Source organism: Anomaloglossus baeobatrachus, chromosome 3 (genome assembly GCF_048569485.1).
Source record: "Anomaloglossus baeobatrachus isolate aAnoBae1 chromosome 3, aAnoBae1.hap1, whole genome shotgun sequence".
NCBI classification, from domain to species: Eukaryota; Metazoa; Chordata; class Amphibia; order Anura; family Aromobatidae; genus Anomaloglossus; species Anomaloglossus baeobatrachus.
In genome coordinates, this window is record NC_134355.1 from 188,817,862 (window position 1) to 188,843,432 (window position 25,571).

At 42.4% G+C, this 25,571-nt stretch overlaps 1 protein-coding gene across 2 annotated transcripts in view; it reads right to left on the minus strand.

The window, feature by feature from the left end:
• The window catches only part of TULP4 (TUB like protein 4), a 238,575-nt gene that overhangs the window by 36,907 nt on the left and 176,097 nt on the right, over positions 1-25,571 (minus strand). For both annotated transcript variants that reach the window (XM_075339647.1, XM_075339648.1), the window contains exons 6-10: positions 11,894-12,028; positions 7,621-7,787; positions 5,590-5,814; positions 4,090-4,324; positions 2,304-2,448 (exon numbers count right to left, since the gene is read on the minus strand). In XM_075339647.1, the coding sequence (XP_075195762.1) occupies positions 2,304-2,448; positions 4,090-4,324; positions 5,590-5,814; positions 7,621-7,787; positions 11,894-12,028 (907 nt within the window). The remainder of the gene's footprint in view (positions 1-2,303; positions 2,449-4,089; positions 4,325-5,589; positions 5,815-7,620; positions 7,788-11,893; positions 12,029-25,571) is intronic.

Consider the following 25,571-nt stretch of genomic DNA (forward strand, 5'->3'; position numbering starts at 1 on the left):
TGTTAGAGCAGTAACGTTAGTGAGTTCACAGCAAGGGTTCCCTAAGTATAAGTGTGTGGCTTATTGTTGACAGTGTGCCTGGTCCAGACTTCTGCGTGGATGATTTGGTGTGGTTATCAACTAAAAATATTAAGTTTAAGAAAGGGTATCTGCCTTCAGAAAGGGACAGTTAAGGCCGTATTCCAAGTTACCTCGTCACACTCCATGAGAACTCAGTGACCTCACGTCAGGTGAAGTCATTGAACTCAATACTGAATTACCGGATTAGGTGATGTGCGTATGTTGAGAATTTGGTTGCAAACATTTCTGCAAGAAATCTGTATGACCTGTCAGATAAAGGCACCAAAACCGCATTACAAATGCATGCAGTTTCGGTGCGTTTTCCTGCCAAGAGATGCAGATTTGGTGCAGAAATATCTGCAACCAAATTCTCAAAGTGCACACATCACCTAATCCGGTAATCCGTCATTGAGCTCAATGACCTCACCTGAGGTGAGGTCACTGAGTTTTCACAGAGTGTAACGAGGTAACTTGGGATAGGGGTGCCTACCCTGGCCCTAGCTGTCCCTGTTCCCAAAGATGTGTCTAATGCTGATGATGTTCACCTCTCATTCCCTTGAGGTCACAGATGGGGTATTTCCACTGCCTGGATAAAAAAAATGCATCGAAACCACATACATACGCACACAGAGGAAAAAGATCCAGCATCCAAATCCACGTAATTTAAAAAAACTTCGGCTTTATTAGAAAATCATATTAAAACCATGCGGTAAAGATTTAACCCAGGTGAGGTGTCATGATCAAGAATAAATACGCATGCAGTGTTGGTTCGTTTTTTTGCCAGGAGATGCAGATTTTGTGCAGAAATAACTGCAACCAAATACTCAATGTGCACACATTGCCAAATTCGGTGATCCAGCATTGAATCCAATCACTTCTGAGGTGCGGTCACTTAGTTCATCTCAGTTCAGTTAACCTGAGGTCACAGCTGGGGTTTTCACGGTACCCTAGCTGTGACCTCAGGTGAACTGACCTGAGATGAACTCCGATACCGCACCTCAAGTGAAGTCATTGTACGCAATACTGGATTACTACATTAGGCAATGTGAAAAGATTGAGTATTTGGGTGCAGATATTTCAGCTCCAAAACTGCATCTCCTGGCAAAACAACCGCACCTAAACCGCATCAAAATGCATGCAGTATTGGTCTGTTTTTTCACCAGGAGATGCAGATTTGGTGCAGATAATTGTTGGAGAAATCTGCACCAATCTGCATCTCCTGGCAGAAAACCGTATCAAAACTGCGTACTGATGCGTTTTTGTGGCAGGAGATGCAGATATGGTGCAGAAATTTGATAAAGAAATCTGCTCCTCCTGGAAGAAAAACGCATCAAAACCACATCGCGTACTAATGCGCTTTTCTGCCAGAGATGGTGCAGTAATTTATTGCAAAAATCTGCACCAAATCTGCATCTTTTGGCAGAAAAACGCATCAAAGCATTTTTCCTGCCAGGAGATGCAGATTTTCTGCAACCAAATACACAAAGTGCACACATAGCCTAAGGCGGTATTCCGGCATTGAGTTCACCTGAGGTGAGTTCACTTAAGTTCACTGAGTTCGCTTGAGGTCACAGCTGTGGTACCGTGGCAATGGACAGCTATCTGAACTCTGTGACGTTACCGCTGCAGCTCCATCAGTGTGTCCCTCACGCTGCAGTAATCAGTCAAGTTTTCTAATGTGGCCATGCACTGCGATCTCAGATGTAGCAGAGCTAAGATTGTTGTGGGACTGTGTGTGCATTACGTCAGACCTGCAGGGGTGTTTTGGGGTTAATTGAAGAAGAGGTGTTTTTATTTTTTAAAAAAGGATTTTCTGTATATTTTGTGTTTATTTTTTTTGCCTTACATGGTTAGTAATGGTAGGGTCTCATAGATTCCTCCCCATTACTATTTTTGACAAATCACAGCTGTCATGAACCCCTTATATCACCTATTGTCACCACACCAGGACAAATCGGGATGAGCCAGGTAACGAATGCGAAAATTCCGAGGCAGCTGTGGGCTGCTATTTTAGGCTGGCACAGGGGGGTCATGCACAAAGAGAAATAAGGATGGGCTCACACTACGGTAGAGTGACACACAACAAAACTGCACCATGTCAGTGAGGTTATTCTTTTCCACAATTACATCATTTGTGCAGAGTGCCACACTACTGCTCGTGAGAACCATTGATCTGATTCTCTGCTATGGACACCATTGGCACTTTTTACCGCATAGCTAGAAATAAAATAAGACTTTAAAACCTGGGTAATTTGGGGGATTTGCTAGCTCTTGTAATCTTTGGAGATTTCTTGGCCGCCCAATCATCACTTAACTCGATGTCACTGGAGTCAGAACAATTACAGCTGTCAATAACGGTTGAAATCAATCCATTGCTGTAAATTTCATCTGGTAAAAGAGAAAAAGAGCATATGAAACATTTAAAAGGTAGAACTAGACGTCACACCTTCAAATAACATAGCCCTTGCCCATTGAGTATAAACAAACATCCATCCCAGCTACTTCCTTACTCTCCAATAATGAGAGGATAGAAAAGTGGGGTTGGTTAGCTTACAAAAAAAAGAGACGTCTCAGAGGAGATCTCATTTGTATGTATAAAGACAAGTATGGTCATACAAAAGACTGGCACATGACTGGAGGAGAAAGGTTCAACTTGATGGACCTGGGTTTTCTTTCAACCTATATACGGGACCTATGTAACACTGCACTGTATACGGAGCTCACTGGCAATATTGCCGGATTTTCCTTGTCTAACCTACAGCTAGGATAGAACCCTATGAAGAAAAGCAAGGAAGCATTTCCTACAGGAAACTTTGGGAATGTTTCACTTCTCCCCTGTGCTAGGATGAACATCTTGGGTGAGAGAACACAACCATGAATGAAGTCTTAATTATGAGTACTTTAAGTTTACATTATTTTTCCATGTAGGATTACTGCTTTCTTGATATGCACCACATATGTCTACATAAGCAGCACAGTAATAAAATATGATCACCTTCAATGTTTAGCTGAAATTCAGTACATCCACCATATAAGCAAAGCCAAGACGGAAAAAGTCAAGATCAATTCAGGACTCCAGGTTAGAAAAAAATTCTTCATTTTAGCGTGTATAGCTCTTACATTTAAAAATCCAGGAGCCAAAAATATTCAGTCATCATTGGTAGGGGTGTAGATATTTTCTGCATATTCTTATTAATTGAAGTCAATTACAAAGTAAGATATGCATCTTGAGTGGTGGCTGACAGCAGCCAGAATGTCATATTTCAAGGGGAATATGTCACTCGAATCATGCTGCTCAACCCCGAACAGCCTGAAACAGAGTCTGGCTGCAGGACGGACATCAAGTATGTTATTCTCTGAAATGCATTTCACTAAAAAAACAGAGCTAGAAGAGCAGTTGGGAACTTTAGGTTCCACCTTGGGTGGCTTCTCCTCGCACTACTCTAATTGCTTGTTAGTTCTCTTCCATAAGGAGAGACCTGTCAATCACCTGGAGTGGTGTGGAGAAAAGTCAGCGTGGAATCCGCATCAGGATAATCTCTTCTCTCCACAGTCCTCAGCTGGGTCATAAATCTATGTTTTCTCTGAATATTGAAGAGTTCAGAGAAGAACATACTGGCTACAACTGTGTAGGTAAATTCTGATCCCTGCTGCCCGTGATTTGAGCAGCATGAATCGAGGGACAAGTTCCCTTAAATCTATGCTTATTTTAAGAAAATCAACTCCTAAGTCTTACAATTAGGCAGTCAAGTAATATTTTTTGGTGTTGCATTTGTTACTATTTTAGCTGCTATCTGGATTTTCCACATTTTAAAACAATCACATTTTGTTAGAGACAGAGCTCTGAATCCATGGATTGGAAGGGTTAAATGGCTAAATAGGATGTGAGGTGGGGTAAGGGTCACAAGGATTGGGTAAGCTTATGTTTTACTCCAATAATGTTTTTCATTTTTACAAAAAAAACCTACTCTTTTCTGATCATAAGTAAACGTTTGAAAGATATCGAAGTAAATAAAGCAAGAAAAATACCCGTTTTGCCATCTGTTTTCGGATCCATGATAACAAACTCCGGCCTCAGTTTGCTAATCCTGCGCCCTTTGAGAACAGGCACCAATCCACCAAGGTATTCCAAGTAAAGTGTGTAGCACGGACCCCCAACCTCTGGGTCATCCTCGGTCCTCTTCATAGTGCAGTGCAACCTCTCATTTCCTGAAGTTGGATAACTGACAAAATCTCTCATATTATTGGGGTCTGGTATGGGAGGCTAGATAGAATGTAAACAAAAGACATGATCACAGAAAAAGAATTCCTAGCTGTTTTACTAACATTACACATTGAGCAATAATCTTATGTGTACCATATAATGGATTTCTCCACTAAAGAAAGAGGTGATGAAAATTCAGCTTAACGAAAGAGACAATGGAGGTATATAAGGATAGAATACAATCAGGTTTGAGGACTGAACTATCCAGTGAGAAGCTTATCACAGCACAATACAAGTTACAATATAACCTCTGTGTGACCAAAGCAAATCTCTAATTATTACAGTAGACTCACTTTATTAAATGGAAACATTGTTACATTTTATCTGCCACTTTGTAACAATATCCACACTAGTGGTTCTCCATATACTGTGGCTCATGCTTCTGGTAAAGGACACCCATCACTAGATCATGCACACTGAACTATGGGTATCATGAATCAGAACCTAGTCGCAAGATTAAAGGGGTTGTCTAGTAGTTTAACATTAATGACCTATTCCTAGGAGAGGTCATAAATGGCTGATTACAGGGGGTGCGACACACGACAACCCGCTGATCAGCTGTTACCTGTGCAGCCGCCACTGCTGTCTGGAACTACTCCGTTCCAGAACCACCAAGCTCCAGCTTGGTGACCAGCGACTGCACATCCACTTCTTATTGATTCGAATAGGGGCAAATATGCAGTAACCAGCGGCGGCCACTAGACAGTTAATGAAGCTGTGCAGCTCCGCAACCGAGCAGTTCCAGCTGGTGGGAGCAGCACAGCTGATCGGTGGAGGTATCATGTGTTGCACTCTCACCGATCAGACATTGATAATGTATTCTAAGTATAGGTCATCAATGTTAAAGTCCGGGACAACCCTTTTAAAGCATGATATGTTTTGAAAAGCCGACCGGAGACTATAGTGAGAGGACCTGTCTAGTCCAGTGTGGCCCCAGCTAGCTTTTTCCAGCCCTGCTCCAGATGACTGACTGGTCTCTTACTTTGTAGACACTTGGGAGAGATCCGTCAATCAAATGGAGTGGAGTGGGGAGAAGGTGGTGAGGGTCTTCAGCAGACTAGTCATATTTCTCACTGTAGTCCTCGGTTGGCTTTCTAAATGGTTTTCTATGAAATGCCAGTGCGTTTCAGACAAAGCCTTACCTGGCTGTAATTGTGCAGCCAGGCTCTGATTCATGCTCATCGTGGTTCGGGTGCATGAATCTAACGAAAAGGTTCCCTTTTTAATATAACTGTAATGCAGCCAAGCTAAACATTCATAATTACCTTAATGGTAGGTATAAAGGCGGTGGTGAGGTAAGAACATAGCCGAGGAGGCAGGGAAAGTTTGGCGATATCTTTGTCATCACGGAGAGAGCTGGCAATTGCTTGCTGGCAGAGAAGCTGCAAATTAGCGATTCTATGCTCCACCCGAACAACATAGAGCGCAGGACCAGAAGCCAGGAATAGACGGGAATCTCTGTGGCCCCAACATATAGACGTGATGGGACGCTGAAGAACACAAGTGACACAGAAGTTACTTTTCCAGATGAGCCAGGAAGTGTTATACTATGTAACATATTACCTGCATTTTTACATTGTTTCCAGTTGGTTTACTGTTACATAACATATTCCCAAATTAAAGTCAATTTATTCCATAATTAAGCAAAATCTGTAAGAAAATTAGATCTTAAAATTGTCTTCAGCTTATCCATTAATTCCATTCCAGTGTAGCCAAGTTTCCCCTTCCTGACCAGATCAGATTTTCCAAATTTGAAGTGTCAATTTATGTGTTAATAACTCTGGATTGTGCTACATAATCCCAGTGATTCTGAGACTGTCGTTTCATGACACATTGCACTTTACATTAGTCAATATGACTTTTATCATTTTTTGAAAATCTTGCCTTTTTTATGGAAATTTAGCAACTTGTATAATATTTTAAAAGTCATACTGTAGCCAAGGAGTCAATAGATAACATTTCCCACGTCTATTTTAGGTCACAATCAGTTTTGAAATGTCCTTTTATTTTGATAGGATGTTAGAAAGCTTAAGAATTTTGCAGCAATCTCATTTTTTTGCCAAAATTTTCACAACCTATTTTTAGGGCTTACGTCACTTGAAATGATTTTGAGGGACCTATATGTAGGAAGACCCCAAAACAGTACGTCATTTTAAAAACTGAACCCCTCAAAGAATTCAAAACTGTATTAAAAAAATTGTTAACCCTTCAAATACTTCACAGGAATAAAAAGTGTTATATTTTTAATATTTAATATTTTTTCCACAAAAAATCTCACCATTTTAGACAAGTACAATAGGAGAAAATGAACCGCACAATTTGTTATGCAAGTTCCTCTGAATGCTGCAGTACCCCATATTATGGGCAGAAACTACTATTTGGGCACGCAGCATGGCTCAGAAAGAAAGGAGCAATGTTTGTCTTTTTGTAGTGTAAATTCAGATTAAATGCCATGTAACATTTTCAGAGCCCCTAAAGTGCCAAAAAGCTGAAATCGCGCCCACAGTCACCCTTTTTGGAAACTACACCCCTCAGGGCATTCATTTCTTAATTCGTTATTTCCTTTAAACATTATGTTCCCAGGGAACTCCATACCACCAAAAAACAACTACTATCTATGGCTAATATAACCACTATACTTTTACTGAAATATTAAAAAATTCTTTCAGATTTTGAGATGCCACGTCTCTTGACGTTCTCAGATTTCCTAGGACTGATTTCCAATTCCACCACTTAACGTTTTTCAAAATGACCAGTCCTTCAGAAGGCAATTTTCACTGCTCATCTCAAAAAAGGTTATTTTGTACAATATGTTAAAAGGCAGTGTTCCTCAACTCCAGTCCTCAAGGCACACCAACAAATCAGGTTTTCAGGATTTCCATAATAAAGCACAGGTGATGGAATTATTCCCTGTGAAATATTGAGGAAAACCTGAAAACATTGGTGGGCCTTGAGTTGAGAAACACTGTGTCAAAACATAGTTCAAATTTATCTCTAGTCCAAAAAATGAAAATTCACAGTGCCGATCACCAATGTCAAACCAAAAGGGGTCTATGGTTGGTGGTGGGAGAGGTTTTTGAGGCTTCAATCTGCAAGAGCCATAACATGCCAGGGACAGAAACTCAATGGAGACCACCATTTAGTAAGAACTCTGCCAAACATCTGTCACCATACCTCCACTATCTGGAACTTCTAGGATTGTGACAAAGTGTTGAGTACTGAAGTTTATTGTCAGTTTTTCCTTTCAGTTTGAAATAAACTTGTTTTGAAACATGTTTCCTCTAAATTGTTCCTACCTGCACTGGAGTCTCCAGAGTGTAGATATGTTCTCCACGGACATTGTAGAACTTTATTATGGCACTTTTAATGGATGGACCATTGCCAAGATCAGGTAACAGATTTTGTTTCTCCATCCCTGCAACAGCTAGCAAATCTCCTTGTGTGCACCACTGAACCACTACATCTGAAAATCAAACAAGCCAACCTTGAAACATATATAGCAAGAAACCATTGTACGTTTCAAACAATCCTTTATTGTTCCAATGAACAGATCTATGTAAGAAATACTGTTGCTATACACTGCATTTCAAGTCAGCTTTATTGAATGCATTCCTGCTAATTGTGTTGAGTAGAAAAGATGGGAGTCTCCGATTTCTTGCCATAATACAAACTTGTACAGATTGTGCTGCCGGGAAGGCCAGCTGGAGAGTGAACAAGGGAAAGATGGAGGATTATGCTACTAATTGAGGAACAAAACTGCAGTAAGAGCATTCTTATAGCAGAAGGTATTCATAACAACAAACATTATCCAACAAGTAAGCCTTAAAGGGATAGTCCTATACCTAAAATGTCCTTTCTTAATATCTATCCTTACACCCTAAGCATTTTTGTAAGTAGTTTTATTCTACAATACACTACATAACTAATGGCTAAATATATTTGTTTTTTTACTTCACTTCCTCTGATGTTTCATTTGAGAGGAGGCTCAAACATGACGTCTCAGGACGCTGGAGCTGCACTCACTTCCCCTCAGCGTCTATCGCTCTTCTTGTAACACAGATGTCATCAGGAGGCAGCGCTGCAGTTACTTACTACAGTTTCTTGTACCCCCCCCTCTGAAGATCTCCTAGATCCATGTTGATAGATACTGCGGGAGTAGTAACAGCTGCTGTCTCCTACCTCAGTAATGGGAAAGTCTTCACTGAATACAGATTTTACCTCAGATACCAGATTTAATTATTTTTTATGTTTTGCTGCTATCACATAGTAAAAATGCTTTTTTAGAATAAACAATTTTTTGCTGCCATGTTAGGGTTTGATTTTTTTACCAATTACGTGTACTTCTGTGTTTTATTTTTGGTTTTTATGCAAATACTGCATTTTTAGTGTTACATTTTGTTATGATTTTTGTGCGCTTTTTTTTTTTGTACATATTTTAACTTTTTTTTATATATTCCCACTATGACACATGAATATTTTTTACTCTGATCATTGGTCTCATGCTTTAGTAGTAGTATGAGATACTCAGACGTGAAAATTGCATAGTGATCTATATATAAATTGCAAGGAAAGCAATATCAATGTATGGAAAAATGACAAGTTGTGACAAGTTGCATGTACATGCAAAAGCAAGAGAAAAGGAGGAAAAACGACCAAAACTCCATATAGGACTGTATGCAAAAGTAGTTATTTTACTAAGGACCAACAAATGGGGGAGGGATAATGATTGCATAAAAGAAGGGGGAGCACATTCCAAAATGGTGCTATCAATAATCACATAATTATATAGTAAAGAGTAGTAACAATTCTATTTAGTCCACCAAATGAATCAATTCATCACAGGTAAAAGGCCCTCATATGTAATAATGTAATATCTCAAACCTATGTAAGCATAATCAGAGGAGAGGACATGGTACCCTGATAGACAGAGGATGCTCCAAGGGGAATGGAAGCTATATATAGCAGGATCTAACATAACCTGGGGTCATAAGATGAACCTCAAGGTACCATGGGAACGCCAAATTAAGATCGCGAGAGGCCGTTCCAGCCAAGGGGGCCTTTTAACCTCCCCTTTTAACTTAGACACTGCTTTTGCTATTGTCAACAATATTTAATGGTTTAATTTGTGGAGGTCAGTTCCAAAACTGATTGGGACCGATGCGCACAGGTGTCAGCTGTAATATACAGTTGTCACCAGTGGAATTTTTGTCAGCAGGGATGGGGGGGCACTATTCACTTATTCCTTACCGTAGGTTTTAAAATGGCAGTAAGGAATATGGCCCCTTAACAACCGCCATTTTAATGTAAATTGATGGTTTTTAAAGGGGTTAACAGGGACAAACACGACAGCAGCGGCTCAGTATTGGTATATCAGTACAATGAGGAGTTTGTGGAGGTTGAAAATAGGTGAGGACAATGCTGGTAATGTGATAAGTCAGATGCGTCTTTTTTGTACACATTGCAGAGGAGTCGTGGCTGGAAGAATTTGTCATAGTGGTCTGGGCCATATGGAAAAGTTAATGACGCCATCAGAGAGAACATCATCTATAAGTCACTATCTATAGTTGTAGTGTAATCCCTTAATATGTTCTACAGCACTATCTATCTACATATACGTGGTCACATGGTTAGGTGGCCACTTAGATGTGTTTTCCCTCCACTCCAGCTAAGACAAAGCCATGGGGTACAAGACCAGCCCTGAAGGTGGGAAAAAGACTGTAAATTGCAGATGACATGCACAAAAACAGAAACAGGGACATGCTTACACTATATGGATTAAAATATTAGGACTCCTACACATTACACCTACAGGAGCTTTTATGACATCCCATTCTAAATCCATAGTATTAGTATGGAATTAGTTCCCCCTTTAGAGCTACAGCAGTTCCCACTCTTCTGGGAAGACTTTTACAAGATTTTTGAGTGCGTCTGTAAGAATATTTGCCCATTCATCAGACAAGTATTTGTGCATTTAGACAGCAAGGTATCCAATCTCTGTTCCAGTTCATCCCAAGGTGTCTGATAGGGTTGAGATCAGAGCTGTGAGCAGGGTAGTCAAGTTCTTCCTGCCAGATTCAACCCCATCTTTATGGACCTTGCTCTGTACACTGGAGCGCAGTCATTCTGCAATAGAGAAGGGCCTTCCCCAAACTGTCCCCACAAAGCTGGAAGCAAACAAGTTTCCATAATTTATTGAAATTAGGATTTCCCTTCACTAGAACTAACAACTGAATAGAATTACCCCTGTTTCATGAAACTTTACAGTACTGTAGTCAGGCAGGTAACATTCACCTGAGAATTGCCACATTTATATAGGTCCCTCAGACTGCCATATAGAGTAGATGTGATTCACCACTCCACCATGTTTCCACTGCCTTCTAGCACTCACTCTGATGTGTGACATTGTGCCGGGTGATATACGGCTTTCATGCACTGAAGGAAGGTCCTGGTGCACAGTTTTTGTAGATGTTAATGCCAGAGGAGGTTTGGACGCCATCTACTGAGGCAGCATGATGATTTTTATGCACTATGCGCCATAACACTTGGCGATCCCGATCTGTATTTGTAGGGGGTCTGCCATTTTGTGACCGAGTTACTGTTGTTCCTAAACACTTCCACTTTTTATTAATACAACTCATAGTTGATGTTGGAACAGAGACTTGCTGGACCTCAGGTGCCGTGGTGGATGTACCAAGTAAAAAAAAAAAAAAAGATATGCTGTTTTATCACATCAGAACATTTGAAAAAGTATTAACATTCAAAAATAAAATATCCCCCACGTAGGGCATTATTGGACTTAGCCAATAAAAGGCAATGAGACATTTCATCGTCATCAGTATGCAGAGAAGCTTCCTTTTACAAAGGTACGGGGGGAGAGCAGATAAATGAGTGGACCCAAATCGCAACGTCTCCAACACCTAAGATACAAAGGTTTAGCTCCCATTCCAAAAGGCAGTTACAAATCAACAAGTCCAAAAAAATAAGATGGAAGGTGCCTACTCCGCTTTGATACCTACAGCGCCGATGAAGAGGAGACAGGAAGCATCTCTAGGGAGAGTCAGCATGTGGAGCCAGTATATGTTAGGGGCTGCTAATTTTAACTATTAGAAAACACCCTTTACTGCCCAAATGTTTTTGCAAAAACATGCCAAAAAATCCCTTGTGGTTATCCATGTGAGGAATAGCAACATGTTAAGGTCCCAAGTGTAAAAAGCTGTAATTACCATTTGTGATGCATAATTTATATAATTCAGAAATGATAAACTATATTCTCAGTATTAAATATGTCTTCATTTGAATCATTCTTTCATGGTGACAGGTTCTCCTTAAATTCTCATTTCATCTTGACTTTGGATCTAGTCATTTATTATGCTCTCATACTGCTATTAATTTGCTCTACATAGAAAGAAAAGTCAAACAGAATGAGCACCGAGGATAAAAAAAATCTCTAATTTGCCAGATCAAGAATTACTGCCAATAGGTATCATCAATTACATAAAAGGAAAATGACTTACAGTTATAACGTTGGGAAAATTGAAGAATGAAAACAAATGTAAGAGACGTCTTTACCTTTCAATCCTGAGCGAATAATGGTTGGTGACAGGTCATCATAGTTGTTCATCAAACTAATATCTCCAGATGTGAATCCAACAGTAAGAAGTGGCTTGATATTCTCCACTGGGATGGGATATGCAGCAGGGCCATCTGCAATGATCAATCAATGCAAGGTAAGCAGGAAAGTAATAATGCAATCAATAAAATGAAGGCAATATAGCAGACAATATACTGTGCAGCACAACATCCTGCTTAACTATCATTACACCAGGTACATAAACTAATAATCCTTCCCCTTCGGCTTCTATTACTCATGCTGTGAGCTGTCAATGTAATGCAATAATGTTCTGCATTTTCAAAGGTTCTTGAACAAAAGAACAAAAATAAACCAAACCTTTGTTATTATTTCATTTATTGAAAGGGAAAGTTATTAAATGTCAACTTGCCATATATGTAGATAAAATAAATAAATAGCCAACTGACTTTACTTCAATTCTCTCAAAATTTCAGCAAAAAACACAATATTGTCAGACGGTGTCTGGCTCAAAACTCGCCGAGTGTCAGGAATACATCTGACGCTTTTCACACAGCAGAGTCAAACAGTCGACACATACTGCTTTTGAGTTGCACTGAAAGGCTCAGGCGTCGACCAGCTGTGCTCGTTAGTAATCAGGATTGCAGGAGTTAATTACGGCTAGCCTGTGGATTACTGCTTGAGTCACATGTTGCAGGAGACCTATCATAGTCGCCTCCATCTTAGTTAAGATGGTGGAGCCCGTTTTCCCATGCTGATGATAGCTTTATGGGATCCCGGTCCTTGTGCTTTGATATCCAGTTGCTGGTGAACTTCTGTGTGCTGTTTGGTGTGTTGTGGAAATACTCTTGTTGCCTGATTATTTCCTCCTTCCTTTAGTTTCCTCCTGAGCACGTATTGTCTATACCTCTGTGAGTGATTGCTGTGATTTTGAGTTTTGGTTTTCCCCCAGTCTATTTGTGTGGCAGTAACTATTCCTGTGTCCAGGCCCTCTACTGAGTGAAGGGAAGGAAGCCACTAGATCAGGGTTGTTCAGGAGCTAGGGTTAGGGAGGCGTCACCTTCAGACATATCTTTGGGATCAGGGTCAGCCAGAGTTCCCCTAGCTGATCCAGCTATGAATGCTGATTTGGGGCAAAATTTTACCATCAGCTGTGACTGGTTAAGGCATAAAACATCTTGCAATACACAACTGATTTACAGAAACCCAGCTACCCCTATATTACAAGGGTCGCTGCAAAAATGAAAAAATGGAGAGGCAGATGACGCAGACAGGTGTATAAAACAGAGTCTCAATGTATGACTTGCTAGATCCCTTTTTATTTAAAATGGCAATTGGAAATTTGTTACACAGATGATCCAATAAAATGTATAGTTGTTAGTTCAAAGAAATCTATATATTTTGTAAAATTATTTGGTTGCATGCTACATTTATTGCTCATATAAAAAATAAAGCTCCTTACTGAAAACATATTGCTAAACTTATTTTTATCTCAAGAGTTCCTCTACTTACAACTGCAGTTCTGATTGAAATATTACAAGTTCCACACCTCAAAATTAGGACAAAGGTGATGATGTTATATAGCAAAACTTGACCAGAGAAGAGATAGAAAAAATAGATTACAGAAGCACGCCTATCAAATTTTTTATTCTCTTCATATATTGCAATCATCATATTACATAGCACTGTGTACTTACAATTGCTAATTCTGCCTTTCTACCCAGTTAATTTTTCTCTTTCATCATCTCTCTGCTTCATGTAGAAACAGGAAGTCCATTTTTCCTGCATGAGTCATCCCCATCTTCAACTCTTGACCCAGCTTGCTCTGTTCATATCTAGTGATGGGCAAACCCGGACTGTAAAAGTCTGAATCTGAGCGGGATACCTAATATCCGTGCACCGACCTTGGCGTTCTCAGGGAACTCCATGTAAATATCCATCAGAATCCAGCACCCCGGGTAATTGAAATATACAAAACAAAAGAAAAAGAAAATAGGAATACAGCAGTTATACTTTACCAAGTCCCTCCTGCGCAGCTCTAACACTACTTCCAGGGCTGCTCATTACCCTCATACATATTCCCCAGCCCATCAGCAGTCCCGGCGTCTTTGATTGGTTGCAGTTAGACCACACCCCTGCCCTATGTGAGACCGTGTGACTTCCTGGAATCACACACTGTGCGTGTCTATAGTGGTGTAAAAATAAATAAAACTGGATTAGGGTACCAAGCATACAGCTACAGGATGCAGCCCCCAGCTGTGTGCTTAGAAATATTTATAAATAATTTTTAAATTATTATAAGTGATTTTAAAAAATTGAGTGTAGTCCCCCCAAATTTTGATACCCAGCCAAGATAAAAACCGACAGTTGGGGGATGGTATTCTTAGGGTGCAGAGACCCATGCTTATTGGGCCCTCAGCCTAAAAATAGCGGACTGCAGCTGCCCAGAATGTTCGCATCCATTAGATGAGACAATCCTGGCACTATACCTGGTTCATCCCGATCGCCCTGGTGTGGTGGCAATTGGGGTAACATAAGGTTGTAACAGTGTGCACTCTGTGGCTTCAGGCAGAGACTGACTTAGCCGCAACTGTGAGTGGTATAGCTATTATCTCTCTATTTACCTATCTATATCTATCTCTCTATATATTGTGTAGCTATCTATTATCTATCCATCAATCTAGCATTTAACTAGGATTTTTCTTATACACATTAAAAAAAAAAATAAAACATTAATTTCAGTATCATCTGTTTTTTTTTCCAGTACCGGTCACACTGATATGGCACACGGATGTCCAAAACGGACTGTGCAACATGTCCGTTTTTTACCCGGGTGTGTGAAGGGGGAGAGATTTCAAGGATTCGGCTACTCTGTCTTTAATCTCACACACACATGCGTTATATTATATATATATACTATACATACATATATGTATATATACACACATACATAAATATATGTTGCTGTAATGATCAGAGTTGTTAAAAGAAACACTAGTGTGACGCCCTGGCGCCGCCAAGTGGTCACAGAGGTACATAACACCATACATAACACCTTCCCACACAAGGGTTCCATCAGCCACAAAATCCTAGCCACCCCCCCAGGGTAAGAATGACACACCAGTGGGCAGGACCAGTCGGATTGGGAGCGCCCGCCTAGGGGTCTTGAGGATCCGGGGGTGGGAACACAGTAGTTGAAGTTGAAGTCAGAGGAGTTTGGAGTTTGAAGTTGGAGGTCAAGTGGAGAGGAGTGACAGTGACAGACTATCAGGATGAAAGCTGAGCCTAGTGAGGGTAGACAGGGTAGTGGCCCTGGTCTACTGGCTAGGTGGCAAGCAGTGGGCCGTGTCCAAAGGCGACGGGAATACGGTCGCGAAAGATCCAAAGTGGACCGGGACAGGGTTGGAGCCCGCCGGTACCGACAGCGGAGATCAGGTCCGAAAACCGTGCACAGGCGGGGTACCTGGACCCTAGTTAGAAGACAGTTGAAAGCCCCTTCTCTAATTCACCAGGCCGGGAGCAGGTTTCAGGCCTAGCTCCAGAAGTTCATATAGAGGACTGGAAAGGACAGGATAATAGCGTCTAATATGAGTCACGCTGTGTGCAACCTTGCTGGTATGACACTGCCAGAAGTGCAGTATGGGAATATACGGCGTTTCCACAGGATATGCCAGTGGGAAGTGTGCTATGGGTTTCAGGAACCTATGTGGATGGCCAAGGGTTAATGCAGGCGGTAGCACCGGAGGAGCTTAAGGCCTAGGTCCTCGCCGCCGCTGGACGTGCGTTCTGTAATAGTGCGCTCCTGTGCAGTCTCCTTATGCTGAGATACTAAAGCACCTGGCTGGTGCGCCTACCACAGTACAGTCCTACCTTATAACAGTCACTGAACAACAGTGACGAGCACAACAGTATAAACTACTTTTCATTATCCAGTTCTCTTGATTGACGTGTTTACCACAACTATATTTGTTTTGAAAAGTCCAGTTTGACGAAGGTTGAAGGCCGAAACGTCAACTTGTTTTGGACAAAAACATATATGCAATAATTTTTTTCAAAAAAACGAACTAATAAAGAGTGATTTTGGATTACAAATTACTGTGACTTTCTGACTTATTTGGGAGTTTTAGTGTGCCGAGGTTATCCTCTATATTGACTGTTATTTAACTCTGAGCACCTGTTCACCAGTGAAGCAGAGCTTCCTCTATATAGCTCCAGAAGTTCAGCCCAGATAGAGTGAACCGGCAGCCCACCGCGGGGGATAGGGCATCCGAAATCACCCACTGAAATCCCAAGGGTCAGTGTTCGCGGGCAACGGCTCCTCAGGTACACAAGACACCGGGAGTGGATTTCTCCCGTTCCACAAGGGTTAAATCAACACAAGAAAATTGCAGACTGTCGGAGGAAGGGACATTGGTACACCAGCCTGGGTGTGGGACCAGAGTACTCCCGGACGCGGCAGCCGGCAACTGACACCTTGGTTTACCAAAGGACTTGTGTGAAATTATTCCACAGTGAGTACACCAACACTCCCCGGTCCGGCGCGCCACCTCCAGCCTACATCACTCCCAGTGTTAAGGACACTGAGCCCCGGGGCAACCATCCCTACCCATGGAGGGGTTAACATCCAGCTACCATCCCATCGCCCCCGGGTGCTCCCCAACCGCAGCGGTGGTGCTACATCTCACCACACACCGTGGGTGGCGTCACAAAGTACTTGCAGCAATCCCGTACAGATACGTCCCCTTTTTATTTGAGTGTCCGCGCGACCCCCAGGTCCGTAAATCCCTCGAGCCACTGCGGATCCAGATCAGAGCAGCCCGACTGCTGACGTGGGGGCGGCACACTAGCAAACTGTTACAAAAATTGTTGCACATATAAATTTTGGAAAATTTTGCTATGTTTAAAACATTTGACTATTTCACATGCTTTGTTTTTGCAGCAATTCTTTATGCAAATTAAAAACTGCTTCCTACAGTATAAAAAAATGGTTATCACATTTTAGAAACCTCATGCACAAGCTTGTTTTTTATTTAACTGACCATATTTAAGAACTGTAGTGGTTTTTTTTAATCTACAACAATTCTTTCAGATTTTTTTCGGTGTTTTTGGTGAATAAAATTAACTTTATGATACATGCACTATAGAGAAAGCATACATGTAATCCGCAACCAAAAATGCAGCAAAAGGTTTTTAACGCAGCATTTTTACTGCCAGGTGAGCAGGTTTGACTGCAGAAAAAATGTAGCAAAAATGCTGAGAATGACTATAGCCTTATAGTCACAGATTTAAAATGCAAGTCTATTTTTAATATTACACATAATAATATTTAATATATAATAATAATAATATTTAATATTATCACCTGAAGTTACTGGATTAGAAAAAAAACCCTCTATGGAGGATACGAACAAGTATGGCAAAGCTAAACTAGGATACATAGTGTTCTCTTTATTTATAGAATGCTGATTAACATATTCATCACAGATAAAAAGCAGCTATGAAATAGCGTTTATATAGTTGTTTGGAAAATAAGGTCACAATCAGAATAGAAACTGGAACCTAAATGTCGTCAAATATTTGCCTGATATACAGCAAGCAGAACACATGGGCTCCAAATCATCAAGATCGTTGAGATTCACACAGGTCTGTATGAGAGGGCGGAGTGGAGTGTGAGACTCATGATTCCATAGGGTTCGGGTTTTTTTTTAAGGTATATATTGTGTATTAAAGTGATTTTGGAGGATCTACAGTATGTAATGGAAGCCCCCCCCCCCCCCAAAAGTGAGCCATTTTCAAAAGGATCCATTAACATATTCAAAACTGCAGCCAGGTAGTTTATTAAACCTTCAAGTGCTTTTTAGGACTAATTGCAAAGTGAAAACACAGGAATGAGAAATTATACTTTTTACCACTAAAATGTTACTAACTTCTGAACAGGTCACTATAGCTGCCAGACTCTTAAGGTACCGTCACACATAACGAGATCGCAGATGAGTCACGGTTTCTGTGACGCAGTAGCGATCCCGTTAGAGATCTCGTTATGTGTGACATCTACCAGCGATCAGGCCCCTGCTGTGAGATCTCTAGTCGTTGCAGAATGGTCCAGACCATTTTCTTCAAAGGCGATGTCCTGCTGGGCAGGACACATCGCTGTGTTTGACACTGTGTGACAGGGTCACAGTGACTGCTGAGATCGTTATACAGCATCGCTGGTAAGATCTGACTGTGTGACATCTCACCTGCGACCTCCCAGCGACTTACCTGCGATCCAGTGGCGTAACTAGCGTTTGATGGGCCCTGGTGCAAAATTTGGACTGGGGCCCCCCTCCACGTACACCGACACTTAGGGTACGGGATAATGACACTGACACTTGGCTTTTACCCTGCGCACACAGGTTTCCCATGATGTGAAATCCCTCTATCAGCACCCAGCTTTCCCATGTTCTGATATCCATCTTGTCCTCGGCACCCAGCTTCCCCATGCTCTGCTATACATCATTCCATCAGCACGCAGCTTTCCCATATCAGAGCATGGGAAAGCTGGGTGCTGAGAGAAAGAGCCTTTTTCCCTGAGCACAAAACGTTCCCATCCCCTGCTTGTATCTTTGTCCCCCCTTGTATATAGTTCTCCAAATACAATAATGGCTCCCACATAGCCTTCCATATAGTATAAAGGGTCCCACATATCCCTTCATATATTATAATGCACCCCCATAGTTCTCCATGTATTATAATTCAACCCATAGTTCTCAATATATTATACTGCACCACATAGGCCTCCATGTTTTATAATGCACCCCCATAGTCCATGTATAAGGTAGGCTCCATATTCCTCCATATATTATAATGTAGCCCCCATTGTCCTATATGTATTATAATGCAGCGCCATAAATCATCATTTTGTATTATTCAGCCCCATAGTCCTCCATGTATAATGCACCCCTAGTCCATGTATAAGGTGTCCTTCATGTTTATTATGCAGTCCCATAGACCTCCATGTATCATGCAGCCAGCAAAATAAAAAAAAACAAGCACCTCTCTTCTCCTTCCGACCCCTGCGACCGCGGTAGTTACACCCCTGCCCCCATATGTCACACACCCTGCTCCCCATACAGCCTGCACCCTCATATCACACACACTACACCCCCATATCTCACACACCCTGCTCCCCATACAGCCTGCACCCCCCATATCACACACACTACACCCCAACATCTCACACACCCTGCTCCCCATACAGCCTGCACCCCCCAGATCACACACACTACACCCCCATGTCACACACCCTGCTCCCCATACAGCCTGCACCCCCATATGACACACACACTACACCCCCATATATCACACACACTGCTCCCCATACAGCCTGCACCCCCATATCACACACTACACCCCAACATCTCACACACCCTGCTCCCCATACAGCCTGCACCCCCCAGATCACACACACTACACCCCCATGTCACACAGCCTGCACCCCCCATATCACACACACTATACCCCCATATCTCAGACACCCTGCTCCCCATACAGCCTTCACCCCCCAGATCACACACACTACACCCCCATGTCACACACCCTGCTCCCCATACAGCCTGCACCCCCCATATCACACACACTACACCCCCATCTCTCACCCTGCCTGTACCCCAACTTACCCCTCTCAAACACTCTGCACCCCTTCACACCCTTCTGTCACAGTCTGCAGCCCTCATATGCCACTCACCCTGCACCCCCGTCCCCCTCATGTCCCCTCTTTTCTTATTACCAGTCATCATGCGTCCAAATCTCCTTCAGGATTCAGTATCTTTGCTTTCTACCCGGCATCCTGTGTCTCCTCCCACACAGTCATATGGGCGTGACATCACCACAGGTCCTGCAGGATGGATTATTCCGTCTGCTGTGCAGGTCAGGAGCACTCCTGCTCTGCTGCAGCTCAGAAACGCCTGGTGGGCCTCTCCAGGTCAGGGGCCCCTCTACTGACACTGGGCTCCCCTGACTCACAGGCCGGCCCCCTGACGGTCACATTGTCGGCCACTACACAGCGGCACTACACATAGGGGCCCGGCGCTCGGCTCTGCAGAGCATCTGCCGGGCCCCTATAACCCTGCGGGCCCGGTCGCAGTGGCCACCTCTGCGACCGCAGTCGTTATGCCCCTGCTGCGATCGCTATCAGGTCGCATCGTTTTTGGGATCGCTGGTAAGTTGTGGTGTGTGATTGGGCCTTTAGACTGTTACTTGGCCTTGGAATGCCATATCAACAAATAGAGACCACACCATGGTGATCCCAGGGTGCCGGTGAGCTTAAAGAGTGAGCCCACATGTTCACTCTTGTCAGTGTGAGGATACTTAAATGCCATAATGCTCCTCTGGGAAATTAAATATGCACATTGTCTCTTCAGAGAAGAAGATTTGAACTTTAGTGCCGCCTATTGGAAGCAGCAATCCTAAAAGTCCCCATTAAAGAGTAGACACTGACTTTTAGGATTGCTACTTCCAGTAAGTGACATTGGAGTTCAAGTCTTCTTCCATATCTTTGCATATTCAATAAAAGTGTAAAACCTTATGAAATGCTTCTATCGGTACTTCGCTAACAATAGAAACATGACTAAGGCTCTGTGCGCACTGGGAAGTGGAATTTTCTTGAGAAAATTCCGCATGCCCTCAAAGATTACCGCACCCGCGGTAAAAAACCGCCGGAAACCGCACCCGAAAACCGCATGCGGTTTGCCGCGGTTTGCTGCGGTTTTACCGCGGTATTATTCGCGGTATTGCCGCGGTTTTGCCGCGTGCGGGTTGGGATGTGCTTTATTGCTTTCAATGCAATAAAGCACATTGAAGAAAAAAAAAAAAAAAAAGTCATTTAATTCTGAGAGTAGATAGACAGAAGAATAGATAGAGGGATAGATAGATAGACAGACAGAGGGATAGATAGATAGAGAGATAGATGACAGATCGCTGCATTTCCCACGGTCGGCAGTGAGTTCACATTACCGGCCGTGGGAAATGACCGGTAATTACCTCTGCTGCATTCAGCCTGTCTCTGTGACAGTCGCGGCTGGATAGAGGCAGCGCTGGACGTCGGACCTGGATTACGCCGGAGCTTTGGTGCGGGAGGGGTTAATAAAATGGTGAACGAGGCTTGTTTGTTTTATTTAAAATAAAGGATTTTTCGGTGTCTGTGTTTTCTTCACTTTACTTACGGGTTGATCATGTCAGCTGTCACATAGACGCTGCCATGATCAAGCCTGGAGTTAATGGCGGTGGTCCCCCATCACCATTAACCCCTTGTATTACCTTGCCACCACTGCTACACGGTGGCAAGAAGAGCCGAGGACACGCCGGTATTGTCGCATATTGCATGCGACAGTGCCGGGGCAGCTGCGGCTGATATTCTCGGCTGCCGGAGGGGGAGTGAGGCGGGGGACATTACCCCTGCCCCTCTCCCTCCCCAGCCTGAGGATACCGGGCCGCCGCTGTGTGCTTACCTCGGCTGGACGGTAAATATGCAGCGGAGCCCACGTTCTTTTTTTTCTATATTTCCGTTTTCTTTCTATGTGTGTTCTATGTGTTCTGTGTCTATGTGATCTATGTCTGTGATGTGTGTGTGTGTGATCTGTGTGTGTGTTTACTCTGCACGGCTTCCTCTTCCTGTAATGACATCACTTCCCTGCAAAACCGCAGACAAGCGATGCACATTACCGGAGGTAAACCGCAAAATACCGCAGGGAATAACGCAGGAAAACGCAGTGAACCGCACAGAATTTGCTGCCTGCGTTATTCCCTGCGGGATTTCTTGATTAACATTGAGTCAATGGAGAGAAATCCCGCAGCGACGTGCGGAAAAGAAGTGACATGCACTTGTTTTTGCTGCGGGATTCCCGCAGCAAAACACGCAGCTGTCAAATTCCGCCCAGTGCGCACAGGATTTTTTTTCTCCATAGGATTTGCTGGTGATTCACTGCAGAGATGTTATGAACATTTTCTGCAGCGAAACATGCAGCAAATCCGCGGCAAAATCCGCGAAAAATCCGGTAAGTGCGCACATAGCCTAAAAGTCAAAACTTTCGGTCATGACTGCATCTCACCTCCGGATGTTTATTAAGAAGAAAATAATAATATAATTTTTGCATGATTGCTGAATCATTTTTTTACGTTTTCATGATAAGATCCTGCTAGTAACAACTGTTCAATAGAATTTGATTAAAACAAAATGACTTCCGACTAGAACATACTTTATTTTGAAGCGTTCCTTCTACTAGAAAATTGTAGCTTCCATTTTTACTCCTTAACTAGAATGACTCAAAGCAGGTTTAGTGGAGGGTTTCTGCCACCCACTCATGAAAGTGACTCAGAGACTTGTCAACAAGTTATTGATGTATATTACTGTCACACCACTAGAAGGGCAGATAAATTGTATATTAACCGTATTCATATCTATAGTTATAAAGAATTATACAGAATAGCTATTACAACAAACGGATCCCTGGGTGAGAAATAAGTATTATTCAGTTTTTACTAATGTGTTAATGTAAGACTACTTAAACCTCTATTCATTTAACGGGGCTGTCCTGGACTTTTACACTGATGGCCTATCCCATCCTTAGGATAGGTAATCAATATTTGATTGGTGGAGGTGCAACATCCCCGCTGATCAGCTGTTTCTGGTAGCGGCTTGGAGCGCACAGGAGAAACTGCCTAGAACAGCTCCGCCACCTGTATAGTGGTCACAGGATACTGCACATCCGCCTCCTATTTGAATCCGTGCAGAGCCACCACAGGTCTCTTCCAGCCAGCACCGCCAGCACTGGGAAGACGCTCACCACTTATCACATATTGATGACTTATCCTAAGGACAGGCAGTCAATGTAAATGTCCTGGATAATCCCGTTATTGATATTTTCAAGCTATAATAAGAAAAAGCACTTGAAAAATGTATAAAAACATTCACTAAGTGATACTAGACAATGTTAAGAATCATTGCCACAAGCACTAACTCTCTGTTTCACCTCATCAGTTGTATGTAGACCGTATTGGAAACCACCAACAATATTCTGCAAGTAATGATCGAAGGGTTGTCTTTTGTTTGATGGAAAATTGTGATCCCCAGGAACAGGTTGTTAAAAAAACAAAACAAAAAAACCTTCTCTTTACATCCCCTCCCCAGGTCCAGCACCAGGTCTCTGCCACTGCATCAGTGTTTTTTTATTGTCTGCCACACTGATGTCAAGTAAAAAGCGCTATAGCCAATCAGTGTGCTTAGCGGCTCTTGCCATCTAAACTGCCATCTAATGATACTGCCTTATATTTGCAAGACAAATAGTTAAAAGGGTAACCGTTGTTTTAATTTTCATTTAATTAAATCAATTTTACAAATCAAAATAAGCAACTTTGTATTCTATCTTACCAGACAAATTTGCTTCTTTCTCTGCCACAAGTGATCAGTCATTATCAACATTCTCAATTCTGAGGTAAAATCTGTGTTCAGTGATGAGAGTCTATGATGACAGGAGAATGGAGGAGTTAGAGGCAGAGGGAGGAGCTAAGAGAGAGGACCTAGAGGCAGAGAAAGGAGCTAGAGGAAGAGGGAGGAGCTAAGAGAGAGGACCTAGAGGCAGAGAAAGGAGCTAGAGGCAGAGGGAGGAGCTAGAGGGAGGACCTAGAACCAGAGGGAGGAGCTAGAGGCAGATGAAGGCGCTAGAGGCAGAGGGAGGAGCTAGAGGCAGAGGAAGGAGCTAGAGGCAGAGGAAGGCGCTAGAGGCAGAGGGAGGAGCTAGAGGCAGAGGGAGGAGCTAGAGGCAGAAAGAGGAGCTAGAGGCAGTGAGAGGAGCTAGAGGCAGAGGAAGGAGCTAGAGGCAGAGGAAGGAGCCAAAGGCAGAGGTCTACCCCTCCCACTCTTCTATCTACATACAATCTCATCAGTAGTAGCGCTCATCTCCTATCTCAGTAATGGGAAAGTCTTCATATAATACGGATTTTACCTCAGAACTGAGAATGTTGATAATCACTGATCAGTTCTGGCAGAGAAAGAAGCAGATTTGTCTGATTATTACAAAGTTGCTTATTTTCATATGTACTATTGATTTCTGAAATAAAAATTAAAACGATGGTTACGTTTCAAAACCCCAAATCACTAAACCTTCTTTGTATCGTGACAAGAGTATCAATTTAGCAAATCAGAAATTACCCTCTTTTTTTTTTTGCATTTAATTAGTTTCACTTTATATTCATTTTCGAAATAACGCCGGCAATTAATAAATTCAATTACTTTAACATCCTTTAAATTCAGTTTTTTTTAATGACAGGAAAAGATTATCTGGCTGAATCCATCTCCACATTAAATCTAATTTACCAGGAGCCCTCAGATTTGCTTTCAATCTCACTCAGTGTCAGAATGTGCAGATTTAATAAGATCCTTCCAGATGAACTATCTTTCTTGTCATTTTCATAGTTACATAGGTTGAAAAAAGACCTGGGTCCATCTAGTTCAATCTTCCTCCACCAATTATATATTTTTGTCACTAAAGTGTCTATAACCAACAATGTTGTGTGTAGTGAGGAAATCATCCAGCCCTTTTTTGAAAGCTGTTATAGTATCTGCCATTACTACCTCTTGTGGTAGGGCATTCCACAGTCTGACTGCTCTAACTGTAAAGAACCCTTTCCTATTTAGCTGCCGAAATTGCGCTTCTTCCTCCTATAATCAGTGCCCCCTGGTCCTTATTGTCGTCTTTGGAAGGAATAAATCATGTGCCAGTCCTTTATATTGACCACACATGTATTTATACATTGGCAGTCATGGGCAAAAGTGTTGGCACCCTTGAAATTGTTACAGGAAATTAAATATGATATAATAAATAAGTACCGGATAAAATTTCTGAATGCACAACTCCAATGTTTTTGCCATGAACAGGTTATGGCAGATTGTTGTCAGCAATTGATTAGCCATATACATGAACAACATCATTATGAAACATTATAAGTGACCTGAAACTTCATGAAATAGAGAATGTAGAGTATCCAATAAAATTAAAATGTGGACTGAAGCCCATAAGGATTCTATTATAGTGGAACCTCGCTTAACGAAAAACCCACTTAACGAGAATTTCGCTTAACAAGCAAAGCTTTCTGTAAATTTGTAACTCGATTTACGAGAAAGCTTTGCTGTACGAGCAAAATCCTCACCTCAGACACTTCCGGTTCCGTACATCCACCGTGCTCTGACCCGCTCTTGCAGTCCACACAAACACACACATGTACGCACAAAACACACACAAATACACACGCACGCACACACACATAAACAGTATTATGCTCACCTTACCTTCCATTCCATCGCCGGCCTCATGGTTCTTGTAGTCCGCCGGCTCATTGCGACGTCCTCACGGCGAACTACAAGACCTAGGAGGCCGGCGATGGAACGGAAGGTAAGGTGAGCATAATGTGTGTACCTTCAGTTCCATCGCCGACCTCCTGGGTCCTGTAGTTCGCCGCTCCACTCCAGGCTGTGCATCGGCAACCATAGCGACGAAGTAGGAAGTTCCTCTGTCACCGCTACTCAAAAGGCAGCGCACTGGCCAATCAGAGGCAAGCGGCTCCTGCCTTTGACATCAACGCGCTGGGAGCGGAAGTTCCTCCCTCGTCGTTATGGTAACCCGA